Genomic DNA, 14,636 nt, shown 5'->3' on the forward strand with positions numbered 1-14,636 from the left:
CAGGGCGTGATCCCAGAATCCTGGGATCGAGCCCCGCATTGGGCTCCCTGCTCTGCTGGGAGCCTGCTTCTTCCTCTCCCACTCCCCCTGCTTGTGTTCCCTCTCTCGCTGGCTGTCTCTCTCTGTCAAATAAATAAATAAAATCTTTAAAAATAATAATAATAAAATAAAATAAAATAAAATAAATTTTTTACTGTAGGTGCTCATCAAAAAAAGTTTGGAAAATGATATTTTAGTAACAGGCAGAAAGCACATGGGCTTTTGAGTAAGACCGAGGCTTAAATCCCGGCTCAGATGCTTACTAGCTGTGTGACCTTCGGGAAGTAACACTTGGCCTCTCCGACCTCCAGTTTCCCCATCTGAAAAGTGGGGGCAAAGTGAGGTCATGTGTGCCCAGGACCTGGCACGATCAGTGCAGGCGGTGTTTAATGTTTGCTTTGTTTTTTAAGTCTCAGAGCCATTTAGAACTAGGAGGAAAACCCCTCAGCCCAGAGAAACGACCTTATGTACAAAGCATCGGCTGACTATTCCAAGGTGTTCCTGGTCCTCTCGAAGGCTGTTGGTGGCTGGGGGTGGGTGGTGCGGGTGCGGTGATGGAGGGAAAGCCAGATGCACGGGGCTGGGGGTGGGGGGATGGCGTGGGGATGGGGGACCCCCTGGGAGCACTCACACGGTAGAACTTCGGTGACTTCTAATGGGCAGGCCCTGCTCGGCCCTCACCAGTCGCTGGTAGGTGATTCCTGTTGCCAAAAAAATGAGAGTTGGTAGGTTTACTGCTGAGTCATGGCCTCAGGCCTTGCAGTGGCCTCACACCGGCCAGGCCAGCGAGGCTGGGGGCTCCCCACAGACGATGGGTGCGGCACCCGAGGCTTTGAGGCGGCCGGCCTAAGGCTGCTCAGGAGTTCCCTGCCCTCTCGAGGCCCAGGGGCTCCCCCGAGGGTGCCTCTGCCCGGCTTCCCACGGGCTCCCAGGGCAGCTCGGCCTCCCTGCTGCTGTCCCTCCGAGGTTGAGCCCTGCCTCTGCCCCCAGGTCACCCCCCTCAGCCTTTCTCTCCAGCCTTGAAGAAACCAAACCAGCCAAAAGTCTCTCCCTTGCTCCTGCAACCTGACCCAGGTCTGTGGCTGGAAAACAGACTGTCCATAGTAAGGGTTCAGTTGTGCGCCCACCACGGTGAGATTAAACAACACCTGGCCCTCTTCACAGAGAAGGGCAGCAGAAGCAGGGGCTGGGATTTGGGGGGCAGGCAGGGGTCCCTGTCAGGAGGCAAGGCTGCCCTGGAATGGGTGTGAGTTGGGAACAGGAAGGCGATCCCCTCCGATAAGTGCAAAGCCACGACTGACACACTGGGGTCAGAGACAGCAGCAAACAGAAACGCCATCATTTTTGTTCGGTCAATGGCAAAAAAAAAAAAAAAAGACCAGGTTATGCTGTTCTCATTTAGGACCTCATTGCTTTGATTTGGGGGCCTTTTGCTTGATGTTTCTCTTGTATAAATGTCACATGTTTAGAAGTTAATGTTATGTCTATTTTGATACGAAAGTCCCTGAAACTGGCTACCGCTACCAGGACCTGGGACGCCACCTGGTGGCCACTCATGTGCATGACAGAGACAAGCTCCCCTTCCCGCTAGTGAAATACTGTGGTGCAGACTTCGCTCACCCAGTCTTCTCCTGACCCTTACGCCCATGGAATGGCCTCCAGCTCTGCAGAGCCACCAGGCCTGGGGGGAGTGAAGCGAGACCTTGCCACCCCTGCTCCTTCACTGCTCTGCCCACGGTCACTGCGACAAGACCAGTCCCGCTCTGCCCATCCACCCAACACACCCATCCCCCTTCTTTACCAAAGGCGCCCTGGGCACGGGGTGATAGGTCACATTTCTCAACCTTCCTTGCAGGTATTGGGTGGGGCTTCTGGAAGACCCCTTTCTGCAACCCCCACTTTCCTCCTTTCTGTTAACTGGAATAGGGCCATGATGGCCGGAGCTCCTGCAGCCATTAGATCACCAAGTGGCATTGAGGACAGTGTTTCCTGATAAGGATGGTGGAGCAGAAAGAAAGCAGAAGCCTGGTCTAGAATGTCTGTGGGACCCCTGTGCCAACCCTGGACTGCCTTCCACTGGAATTTTTTTTTAATATAAAGAAAAAATAAACCCCTATGAGTTTCCACCAGTGTTATACTGGGGTTTCTGTTATGGGCAGCCTGCTTACTTCTGATTCATCCCACCCTGTGACTTCTGGAACAGCAGCTCCCCACTCCTTTCCCTACATCTCCCCCTGTGACTCCGTGATACAATACATACATATGTGGTCGTAATGTCCTCTTTCAGTTCCAGAATCCTATCCAGGATCCCACATTGCATGGACTTATTTCTCCTTAGCCTCTTCCGCCTGTAACACTTCCTCAGTCTGTCCCGGTCTTCCGTGATCTTGACCCAAGAGTCCTGACTGGCTACGACAGAATGTCCCTCAATTTGGGATGTCTCATGTCATCCCAGGATTGGAGTGAGGCAAGAATCTTTGACAAGAACACCAGAGAAGTGATGTTGTGTCCCTCCTAACTACTGTTTTTCAATCATAAAAATCTCTTTCATTGATGTTGTGCCATCCAATACTCAAATTTTTAAATGTTCTCTGTATTTTTTTTTGACAGACCACTTTTGGTCAATTATAATTTCAATTATAATGTTTTCTCCTGCTACCTGCGTCCCTCACTTTGGGTTCTTATCAAAGCGAGACTCACAACTGGCATCTGAAATGGGGGTAGTCTATGGGACTGAGCTCTTAACCCGTGGGGTCTGCATTAACTCTGGGGAGTTGGGATCAGAACTGAACTGGGTCTTGGGACACTCAACTGGTATCTGGAGAGCTGAAGAATTCGTGTTTGTTTGAGGTGGGGGAGACCTATGCATTTGGTGTGGGAGCGTTCTTGGAGAAAAACCCCCATCTGCTAGTCAATGATATTTGACTTTCCTTCAAGGGATCTACAACTTTTATTCCATAATCCAACACCAAAAAAAGTATGAAATGCAAATGTCTCTGGTCAGTAATGTCCCAAGACAACCTTATGGCCACTGAAGAATATTCAGAATTCACCTGCCACCAGCTGATGGGCCAAAGTGACTGAATCCAGGTTTGCACCTGAAGGTCAAAGGGTTGAAGGCACCAAGTGAAAGGAAAAGCGGCCGAGATTGCCCAGGGAGGATCGTGCTTAAAAAACGGCAGCTGGGATGGCCCTGGGTTTTCCCGTCACACACAACTCCTGGCCTCTGCCTCTTGGCAGAAAGAGCTTTATGCAAATGTGAGAATAGGTTTCTGGAGTCAAAGGATATGGCTTTTGGGGATCAAAGAGACATAGGATCAAGGGGTGGAGCTCTTGTCAGCTCTATGAGCATGGGTAAGCTACTTACCCGCCCAGCCTTCGGGTTCACCCTCTGGAAGATGGGAATAAACTACGTACCCAAGGGGGTGTTCTGAGGACACAGGAGACCAACCCCTAGCAGTGGCCAGAGCACAGGAAGCCCATGGGGGAGGCAAGCATCATCATCGCCGTCCTCACCAGCAATTACAGTCCTACTTTTCGCAGGGAGCTTATGTAACCTGTCCGAGGTCATCGGCTAGGAAGTGACTAAGCAGAGGTATACCAAGGCCCGTGTTCCTTCTCTCACACCTGACTTCCTAGCGCGGGCAAGGCACATTCAACTTCTCTGAGTCTCGGTTTTCTCATGCGTGAAATGGGAAGAAAGTTGCTTTTCCCCTGCTTCACAGGGCCGTGGTCTGGGGGAGGTGCCATCAGTGTGTGCTTTGGAAACTGTCCCGTGACTCAGGGACGGTGCCCGCCGTCGCCCCTCACGATTATGGATACATTCTCTGCCTCTGCAGGCAAGTACTGTGGTCTACACAGCCGGGCGGGGGCTTGGAGTAAATACCCAACAAACATGTGGGCTGAACGTGAGAGGGTTGTGGTGGGTGGGAGCTGGCAGCACCGACGGGAGGCTTCCTGCCACCCCCAGACGAGAGGCGGTGGGCCACCCTAGTGGGGTGGAGTCAGGAAGAAGGGGGAGGCCCTAACGCTTGATAACCTGCCCACTTCCTCTGCCCACCGGGCCACATCAAAGCGGGATAAACTATTTCACTCGTCGCCATGGCAACCGACTCCCTAAGGCTCCGTGGGTGGAGGGCCCTGCTCCTCAGGTCCCTTGCCAGGACCTGTCTCTTTGACTACCACTGCCCCATCCATCAGCAACGTGAGAGCCATGGAGGCCAGCGTCAGCCTTCACAGTGCTCCAAGAGGGAGGCATTATTATACTCCCATTTTACAGACTAGGAACAAAAGTTCCTGTAAGTTAAATAACCGTCTGCCACCATGGCCCCATACCAAGTACTGGTAATCACTACGTGATTCAGCCTTGGCTTCTCCTCTGAGAGTTCAGTCCATGGCCTCCATTCCAGCCTCTGCCCCGTTGCCTCCCTCAGCAGGGAGAACTGGGGACAGGGACACTATGCAAGAAGGCAAAAATATTTGCACGTGCCATAACAAAAGCTCGTTATGGCCCTTTCAACAAGGCCACTTCGGAATCACGTAGGAGAGGGTAATTTAGCTTAATTTACTAGTCGCCACTGACGAGGGCTGAGGTTCTGTGAAGGGAGAGGGGAACCCATGAGTGTGAGATGATTGAATAGATTTTTGTTTGGTAGAAAAGCGCACCCCACAGTTTATGGCATTATCTCCCTCTACGATAGTAACTAATTTCGTATCTAATTCTGCAATCTTACTCTGGTTTATCGAGAAACTTCTATCAGGCTCTCATACCCCTCTTCAACCCAGCTCTGCCATCTTGCGGGTTCCCTCGGTAATGAGCTCGGTGTCTTTGATGAAGGCTGGCTTCGTGTTTGTACATGTTAGGGCTTTTTTAACTGCTTGAAAATGACTCTGACGTGTGAAAGAGTCCATGATTCCCTATTTCGGTTCTGCTTTCCCTGGAAGAGGACGCATTCCTAGCATAGGCAGCCTGGCCAGCGCCCCCCTCTCCACACAAGCGTTGGCCTTCTCCCCCATCACTGGGGCATCTGAGGCGTCACACGGTCCCCCAGGCAATGTCAAGGGGGAAGGCACCCAGCTGGGAGTGACCGGGCTTCCCGGGGTCCTCTGCTCTGAGTCCAAGAACCCTCATCCCATCTCCAGCTCCCACCGCTGCCCTGTTAGAACCCCGTCGTCCCAGTGTCAGGCCCTCACCCTCCACAGCCCGCCCTCCATGCCACATCTGCTCGCTGGGCTGCCCAGAAGAGAGTCCCTCCTCAGCTGCACCCCCCCCCCAATATCTCCAGGCATCGCGCGCATTCAGTGGAGAAGAGCCAGCTGGTTCTACCTGACATTGGGAAGCCGTGTCCCTGCGTGCAGGTGACGGCCTCCCCCAGCCCTACATCTCCCGTACCCAAAAAAGAATCACTTAGATCTTTGATTATCCACTGAAGGCCCTGCCAAGACATTTACAGTTTGAATCCTTTCCGTCTACATTATAGAAGGGAAGAAAACCTTAGCCTTCTTGTTAAAGGAATTCTGTCACCATCAAGAAGCCCAGACGCGATGCTGATCTGTTGGTTTCGGGGAGCAGCTGGAGGAAGGAAGGGAATGGAAGAGATTAACCCTGAACTGGCTTGTTCATTTAGGGCGCTTGCAAAGTTAGACTGGCAAACTGTCTATTCATCACGTGCCTGAGCACCCCTCCTCGTCCAGCACCTTCTCCGCAGGGCCTCCCTGGTTTCTAAATTCCTCCAGCCAAGTCTCTACCACGCAGCGAGGTCCCAGGAACAGGTGCGCCTTGGGGCCGGCCAACCCTAACCTGTGCCCGCTCTGCACCTTTGTAACCGCAGACGGCTGATTGGTTGGGCAGACAGATCAGCGGATTGGTTGGCAGGAGACAGATAAGCTGATTGGTTGGGAGAAGACAGATCCATGGATTGGCTGGGAGGAGACATATATGCTGATGGTTGGGAGGAGAGAGCTAGGCGGACTGTTTGGGGGAAGTCAGTTCAGCTGATTGGGTGAGAAGACAGCTCAGCTGATTGGCTGCGAGGAGACAGCTCAGCTGATTGGTTAGGGGCAGACAAATCAGATGACTGGGGAAGGAAATCAGGAATCCCTGCAAAGGAATTCACACACAAAGTTTGAGTCCTGAGCTCCCGAGGGTTCCAGGAATTGCGGGGGAATAAGATTTGGTGTTTCTGTCCTGTGTGTGTTCAGTGTGTATGATGAGAACTAAATGCTGTGGGCATTAAACAGAACCTGGTACGTACATAAATTTAAAAGAGAAAAAAAACCAAAAATGAGATTATAATATACATAGTATTTGGGGGAACTGCTTTTTAACTCAACAAGTGACTGGACATCTGTTGCCCTCAGTAACTGTATCTGCATCTTTAACGATCGAAGAGCTATATAAAAGCTTTAAATTTTACGCTGTCAAATCTGTCAACCTTATCTTTTATCATGTTTGCCTGGGGGGTGCTGTTTGGTATCTCTTCTCCACTCTAGGTGGTTCATGTAACCGACTTTCCTTCTATCACATTCATGGTCTCGTTTTCCACACTTCAGCTTTTAATCTATCTGAAATTTTATTTTATGTTCGAGATAGAACTCAATTTTTTTTTCTTTTGAGCTGGAACTGTAACTCAGTTTTAATGGTCTGTCAGTGGTCCTGACACCATTTATCAAATGACCGATTTGATTCATCACTGCTTTCAGGATGCCACTTTGTCATATAACGAGTCTTTATATATTTAGCCGGTTTCTAGCCATTCTATGTTGTTCCATTGTCTTACCTATTCTTATATCAACAGTACATGATTTCAATATCCATAGCCCTATAGTTAGAGTTACAACCTTCAAAGACCTAGTATGGGAAATACCCCATTCTTCTACTGTAAGAATCCATCAATACATACATGATAAATACATACGTAAATGCTACTGGAGAGCATGTATTCTTTCAGATAGACTTAATCTATTTTGGTAAATTTTAAAAAGATATGGTTGGTATTTTCTTTTAATCACAGTTGCATTTATTTCTGTAACACCTGCTGCTACTGCAATTTTGATTCAATCTGCCAACACGTCTCCTACGTTACTTATCCTTCAGCTCAGTTTGTTTCCCTATGCAGGTAATTCACGTCTCTCATACTTCTTTTATATATTTAGTTGCTATTATAATTTTTCTCCCCCTCACTATGTTCTCTTACTGGTTAATGCCATTAGCTACCTGTTTACCAGTTCTGTCAGTTCTTTGGGTGACTCTCTTAGTCTTGACAGACAAGCAACTGTTCGATCTGTGCATAATTAAAATGCTATCTTCTCCGGAAAAAGAAATATTTTTTATTTTTGCCTTTTTGCAAAGGCAAAATACGTATAAGCACAAAGAGGAAGGTTATTGGCTTAAATGGAAATGCCTCTAGCATTTCACTGTGGGCTGTTACCTCCTTAAGAATACTTCCATGTGTTAATAGTTTCCATAGATTAGAGGGGTTTTGAATATTAGGAATGGATGTTGAATTTTATCAAATATGTTACAAGCACCCATCAGAATGTTTACATGACGTTATTCCTTTGAGCTACTGACCTTGATGAATTACTCTATCAGGCCACCTGGCAGTAAATCCTACCTGCTTAGGTTTTCTCTTGCTCCAGAACAGTTTGCTAGGCCCTCATTTTCGTGTTTATTAGAGCACTGCGATTTTTCAAGGATTCCTCCTCTTCAGACCCCACGTGTGGAAACTTGGCCCCAGGCCCTTGTCCACACCTGTCATGGCGCCCATCATTCCTAGAGAAGGTCCATTCCTAGAGAAGGTCACTCCCCTGACCAGAACTGAATCGATCCACACGTGCATTTCCCTATTTGCTCCTGAGGCAAAGAGGACAAGCAAGGGCCTCTTGTCAGTATTGTGGCGGCCTCTCTGTCTGACCTGGGCAGTCTCGGAGACCCTCTGGCAAGCCAGAGCACAAGCACAGACCATGTAGTGGGGTCTCCTTGCCTTGAAGCCCTGCTCAGCGTCCCCTAAGAATTCCTCGAGTTACCGCCTGTGTGCACTGCTGTCAGCCATCAGATGCTGTGTGTGCCATGAAGGCCCCACGCGCCTGCCACGCCAACACTCACCTGGGGCCTTGAGTTCAGCATCGATGAAGGTGAGCAGCTCCTGACAGATGCTGCAGTAGGGAACAGGCCAGGTGAGGAACCGGTGGTAGGTTCTGGCTGCTTTTAGAAGGAGATCCGAATCAGGTGGGAAGTGTGGCGTCTGGATGGAAAGGGAACAGCAAGCAGAGAGATCTGGGTGAGAGAGAGCTCACTGATATTCTAGAACAGACTCTGCTCCTTTCTGGAATGTTCCACAGAAGGCACTCTGTTCCTGGCAGCAGTATGTCCCGGGACAAGGTCAAAAAGAACCAGAAGTTATTCACCGGGAGTGAGTTACAGATGGGCAAGATGGCACCCGGGGGCCCCTCTACTGTAAGGGCCGTGTTTTCACCATACATAATACCCAATACGTGAGAGCACCCCTCTGAAGAGCTGTCACCCGGGAGGTCAGCCTAAGGGTGCCACTGCTGCCACTCATTTGGGGGAACGGTCTTCAATGCCTGAGCCACCTGTATTTACATATCCCCATTTGAAGCAAAAGTTTACGCTTCGAAGTGGGTTGGCTCCCACGTATGTGCGGTCATTTGATGCCACCAGTCTGGTGAAGACGGGATGCTCACACCCGGTAAACTGACTACTGGGGTACAGAATGGGGTGGGACGAAAATCTCCCAGCAGCATCTGCATCTCGGCTTGTGAACAGGCTGTGGACGGCAGCAGGCCCTCCGCGGGAGCGCAGACGTTCCAGACGCCATGGCGTCTGTGTGGAGTTCTAGAAGCCTCTCACGGTGGCTGCTCGGAAGCCATCAGAGGGTTGACACCCGTTTCAAGGTCCCCGCTTGACAGCTTTCCTCTCTGTGTTGTCTCCGGAGCTGTGAGGCCGTCCCTCCCGGGCCCCTCCCGCCTCCCCCAGCCGGCTGGCGCTGGAACTTACACAGAGGACAGTGGAGTAGAAGAGAAGGGCCAGGGGGGCGAGAAGGTCATAGGTGCCCTTCTCCTGGACCTGCGGACGGGACAGAAGAGGAAAATGGGGGTCATCACAGGTGCAGAACAGAGCAGTGCTTTCTCATCCTGTCCTTTCTTTTCTTTCTTTCTTACGGGAAACGTAATGTAACCACAAGACAAAAATTTGGGAAATACAAGTTAAAAAAAAAAAAAAAGCACTCACAATATCCCCCCTCCAAATGCAACCATAGCTAATGTCGCAACGATTCTCCAAACACCATTTTTCTCTATGTAATTTCCTCTGCAAACATGTAAATCATAGTGTGTATATTTTTACTCCTCGTGCTTTTTACCTATTATTATTATTACAAATGAATTTCTGTTTTGCTACGTCATCCCTAAGACCACCTCCCCCGCTCCGCTCCTAGTTATGCATTTCCTTTTTTTTTTTTTAAGATTTTATTTATTTGTTTGACAGAGAGAGACAGCCAGCGAGAGAGGGAACACAAGCAGGGGGAGTGGGAGAGGGAGAAGCAGGCTCCCAGCGGAGCAGGGAGCCCGATGCGGGGCTCGATCCCAGGACCCTGGGATCACGCCCTGGGCCAAAGGCAGACACTTAACGACTGAGCCACCCAGGTGCCCCTATGCATTTCCTTTTTATTTGTGTTGTATATATTCTTTCAAATTTCTTGTGTGCCTTTTTTTTTTTTAAATTGTTTATTTATTTGAGAGATATCTCTTTTTCTAAAGAGATAGCAAGAGAGAGCACAAGCAGGGGGATAGGGAGAAGCAGGGAGCCCGATGCAGGGCTCAATGCCAGGACCCTGGGATCATGACCTGAGCAGAAGGCAGACATTTAACCGACTGAGCCACCCACGCGCCCCTGTTGTGTGTTTTTTAATTTTATAGATTTTTTTTCTTGATGTCCCGATATTAGAAGTGCTCAGTTTTTTTCCCTTATAGATTTTTGCTTTGGCATGCAAGCATCATGTAAATATTCACATATATTTTTTGTTCTTTTCCCTGAAGCTTCGGTTTCTTAAATGTAAATCTTTAATCCACTTAGAATTCCGTCTGCTGTATGGTATGTGCTAGGAAACTCACTCCGAATTTTTCCAAATGGTTAGTCAATTTTCACTAAACCATTTAATAAATCTTAATGCAATTTTTTTGTACCTTAAAATTTGTTTATGCCTTTGGATAATGCCCATCTTTTTATTACCTGCATAATATTTCTTCTGCTAGACCTCCAGCGTTTATTAGCTTCATTTTGGACATTGGAGATTATCTTCTTGCTGTTTTAAATCCTTCTGCAATGCACATTACTTTGTGCACGTTACTTTTTTCTATAATTTGGATTATTTCTCTAGGCTTGAGTTCAAGGAGTCAGATCAACGGATCAAAGACTATAAACGTATTTCTGATCTTTGAAGCGCATTCCCAAGTTGCTTTCCAGAAGGACTGTGCTAATTTTAATATGCCGTACGTACGAAAGCAAGGTTTCACTCTACTCTACCCTGCATTGCTCGTTATAATTTTTTTGCTAATTTGCTAGGCAAAGACTGTCTCATTATGGTTTTAATTTGCATTTGTTTTATTGTCACTGAGGCAACGTTTTTTCCATATTTGTTTCCAAGGTCTACACATTCTTTGGTACATCAACTCTTTGACCCACCCGCCACCCTATCTACACACGTGACTTAGAATTCTCCGGTCAACGTGCTCAAGGTCTCAGCCCCTTCTGCAACTCGTGGGCGTTGAAGGAGCAGAGAAAGCCCCACCATCTGTGTTGCGCTCTGCCGGCTCAAACTGAGAATTCTCCTTCTCTTTACCCTGAACCATGTGTCTGACACACCCACTGCTCGGGCCCTTCTACAAACCCTCCCCGATTTTACACGGCAGTTGAGGGTTGCGTTTATAAGTTAAATACCCCAAAGGTGGTTTAGCTCTTCTGAGTTGGTCTGCTTGTGATCAGGGTTTAACAGCACCAGGTAAATGGTGGTGCCAGAGCTGGGACCTTGGGCATCTTGATAAACCAAGACTTTCCAGGGGCGGCTGAGAAAGTCGTATGTCTTCCAACTCAGTCATGTATTTAAAAAAAGGAAAACAACAACAACAAAAAAAAACACTTAAGAAGAGAATTCTTCATAAAAGAGACAGGATTCTCTTTAGGGACTCCTAGCTGTTCCAGAAGCCCAGCCCAGCTGAGCCTTAAACACACCCCTCTTCTTAGTCATAAAAGCCTATTTATTATGGACCTGCTGCTAGACAGGGTATCGCCGTTTAATTAGTTTTCTCTTCTGTGTGTACTTTCATACATCTTTTCATGGAAAGGGAGTCAGGGGAGCTTCCTCCCTCCTTTCTAGTCAATACCTGGACTCACAAGCAATGTCTTTTTTTTTTTTTTTTAAGATTTTATTTATTTATTTGACAGAGAGAGCAAGAGAGCACAAGCAGGGGGAACAGCAGAGGGAGCGGGAGAAGCAGCTCCCCGCCGAACATGGAGCCCAACTCGGGGCTTGATCCCAGGACCCTAGGATCATGACCTGAGCCAAAGCAGACGCTTAACCATCTGAGCCACCCAGGCCCCCCAAGCAATGTCTGTCTTAAGAAACAGCTGAAATGGGGCACCTGGGTGGCTCAGTTGGTGGTGCGACTGACTCTTGATTTCAGCTCAGGTCACGATCTCAGGGTGGTGAGATCAAGCCCTGCCTCAGGCTCATGCCTGGAGCCTGCTTAAGATTCTCTTTCTTCCTCTCCCTCTGCCCCTAACCTGCTTGTATTTGCCCACACACATACTCTCTCTCTCTAAAAAATAAAAAATAATAAAAAAATTTTAAAAAGCGGCTTGAACTCAGAACCCCGGGTCATGAATCTCACGAATCCTCGCCTTGTTACTGAAAGGACCATGAGCCCTTCTTAGAAAACCTCAATGCAGAAAAGTCGGGGGTTCCCCGGTGCCTTTGCCAAGCCCCCCAGAGCCGACACTCCATGGGGACCATTCCCCTGCGTCTCCGATGCCCGGCCAGCACTCACCTCTCGGGTTTTCTGCACGATCTGCTCCAGGAGGATGAGGAAGTGGCCCGGGTCCCTGCTGACCAGCTCTTGCAGGCTCCAGCAGTTCAGACACAGGCCAGCTGGAAAGGCAGAGAGAGGTGAGAGCTCAGCTTAGGTCTGGAGAGCAGTGGGAATCCCCGGGGGCACTGCACGGGGGCACACCTTGCTAAGTCTGAGAAAACACTGGATCGACAGTCAACTCTGTCACGCCTCAGCGAGACAAGTGTCTTCGTCCTGCAAGAGACACAGAGGCCAGCTGGGATCCCCTTTATAGGCCACGATTCTGCGGCTCTTGCCCCTGGAAAGCTGCCGTTCTTCCACAGCCTCCCCTGCCCCGGTTTCCTGCAGGGGGTGCTGGAATCTGCAAGGGGCAGAGAAGGAGGGCAGAAGCAGAGAGTTCTGGAACAAGGAGAAGAGGAGCCGCGGCAAGCTCCACCTCCGGAAGTAAGAGCTAGTCTCTGATGGCCAGGGGGCTTCCCAGGACTGCCTGGCAGGGGAGCCCAGGAAGGGGGAAGCTACATCCCTTTATCTTCAGAAAGCCAGAGTGGGCACCTTGTCATTCTGTAACTTCCCCACACCTCCTTACTGTATCGGTCTCTGTTTACCCTGCAGTCAGCAAGGGTAAACCCCTAGAAATTAAAGGGGTGGTCATGGGGGCCCGTGCGGGCGTGTGTGTCTGTGCGCATAGTGGAGGTCAGAGCAGGGGGGCGGGGGTGGGGGTGGGGAAGGAACCATCATGAGTTTCATGGAGCTTGATCTCCGAGTGCCTTCTGGTGCACAGGCTCCTTCCAAGGTTGGGGAGACCCTAATAGGGTTTTCATGTGGACACAGGATTTTGTAAAATTGGCCAAAGTCAGATATTTTTGTCTTCTTTTACTTACTTCTTTCACTCCCCCACTCCATTCTATATGCTTAGGCTCCGTCACACCTTAGGTAGGAAGCAAACTACCATTTACTGACCACCCACTGTGTGCCGATAAGGTGCTAGTCTCTTGCATACACTCTGGTCCACTGAGCCTCCCATCCTCCCTTTAGGAAGTGGCCCCTGTTGTCGCTACTCTCACTTTACGGACCAGGCAGTTGGGGTCCTGAGAGGTTAAGCGACTTGCCTGAGGTGATAGCAGCCGGTGAGAGGCAGTTTTAATCCAGATCTGTTTAATGCCAAAGACCAAGGAAAGCCTCTCAGAGGAGGGGACACTTGGGCTGAGACCTGGATGAGAAGAAGAAGCCAGCTACCTGACATTCTGAGGGAAGAGTTGCAGGCAGCAAGTGCAAAGGTCCTGAGGTAGGAAGAAACCAGGGAAGGGACCAGGTATGTTCAAGGAGCAGTGGCCACTATCTCATGGGGTAGAGAGGCAAGTGAGATATGGGATGTGAGCAATCTTAGAAGTACTAGAAATTATTACAAGTAGGCATCAGTCTTCAGGGGTACAACTGCCCCAGCCTACAGATAAGCCCGTCTCTCAGTCCTGGGAAACAGGTAACATGGAAGCCTCCTGCCCCCTGAAGCTTGGATGAGATTCCCCCTTGTCCTACAGGGAAAAAGGAAATGGGGCTCTGGAAGGAACCAGAAACCAACTAAACAGAATTCTGAGGCGAGCCAGCTATGAATTCCTAGCTGTTTCTTTTGGAATCAGCGGGTGCGGTTTTTCTAAGCAGGACCGATACCTTCTTCAAGGAGCTGTGCTTCTGGCACATGCAAAGAAAACAAGGTACAGACAGCCCTGAGGAGGAGGAGGAAAATATCAGGGGAGGACAGACAGACTGCCACATACTGAGGGCTGCTAGGCCGAGCACCGGCCCATGGGAGGTCCATGGGCTTGTGAAGTCACACACATGGGGCTGGATCCAGAACATGCCGGCTTCTGTAAGCACTCCAGTGCTCACCATAGCCCCCGGAGCTTTCTTGGGCCCCACCAGCCCCACCCCTGCCCCCCAGACCTACCTGACCAGGAGGTGGAACAGCGGCTGAGGCTGAGCCCATGCAGGCAGCGCTCCAGGGCATGCTGGATGCGGTCCTCCGTGCACGTCGTGGCCCCTGGCTGCATCCTGAGTCATTGCCTGCATGGGAGACAGACACTGGTCAGCTGGGAGAGCCCCAGGCTGGGGGAGCAAATGGCCTACGGAGCAGATGGCAGAGTCGATGGGCACTCGTGGCCCAGCTCCATCAGCCCTGCCGTAGCTCCACTGCCCAGAGCATAGCACGGAGGCGGGGAGCTTCCAGTCGCTGCAGCCCAACGGCACAGCAATACAGGCAGCGAGGGGCGGGGCTGCTGCAAGGCCCCTGTCCGCCTGCCCCACTGGGCAGTGACAAGTGTCCCCCTGAATGCCCGGGAGGAGCCAGACCTCAGCGGGCAGGAGGACTCATGGAGAAAAATAAGAATCACTTGAGGAGGGGGCTTTTTCTGTGTCCCCCCAGGCCCCGGGGACGAGCAGGGAGAAGGCTGCCCAAACTCAGTTTCCTTCTCTGTAAAATGGGCATACCAAGGCGCCGACCCTAGAGGACCGTT

General features: G+C 50.1%; 1 protein-coding gene across 1 annotated transcript in view; it reads right to left on the bottom strand.

Annotated features, from left to right (window-relative positions):
- PIK3R5 (phosphoinositide-3-kinase regulatory subunit 5) overlaps window positions 1-14,193 on the bottom strand; it is a 22,065-nt gene extending 7,872 nt beyond the window's left edge. The window contains 5 exon segments of the mRNA XM_034647209.1: window positions 671-740; window positions 8,147-8,285; window positions 9,059-9,127; window positions 12,106-12,206; window positions 14,072-14,193. Coding sequence (XP_034503100.1) covers window positions 671-740; window positions 8,147-8,285; window positions 9,059-9,127; window positions 12,106-12,206; window positions 14,072-14,174 — 482 coding nt within the window. The 5' untranslated portion in view covers window positions 14,175-14,193.
- Between the last annotated feature and the right edge of the window lie 443 nt (window positions 14,194-14,636).

The sequence above is a fragment of the Ailuropoda melanoleuca genome, chromosome 17 (assembly GCF_002007445.2).
Source record: "Ailuropoda melanoleuca isolate Jingjing chromosome 17, ASM200744v2, whole genome shotgun sequence".
NCBI classification, from domain to species: Eukaryota; Metazoa; Chordata; class Mammalia; order Carnivora; family Ursidae; genus Ailuropoda; species Ailuropoda melanoleuca.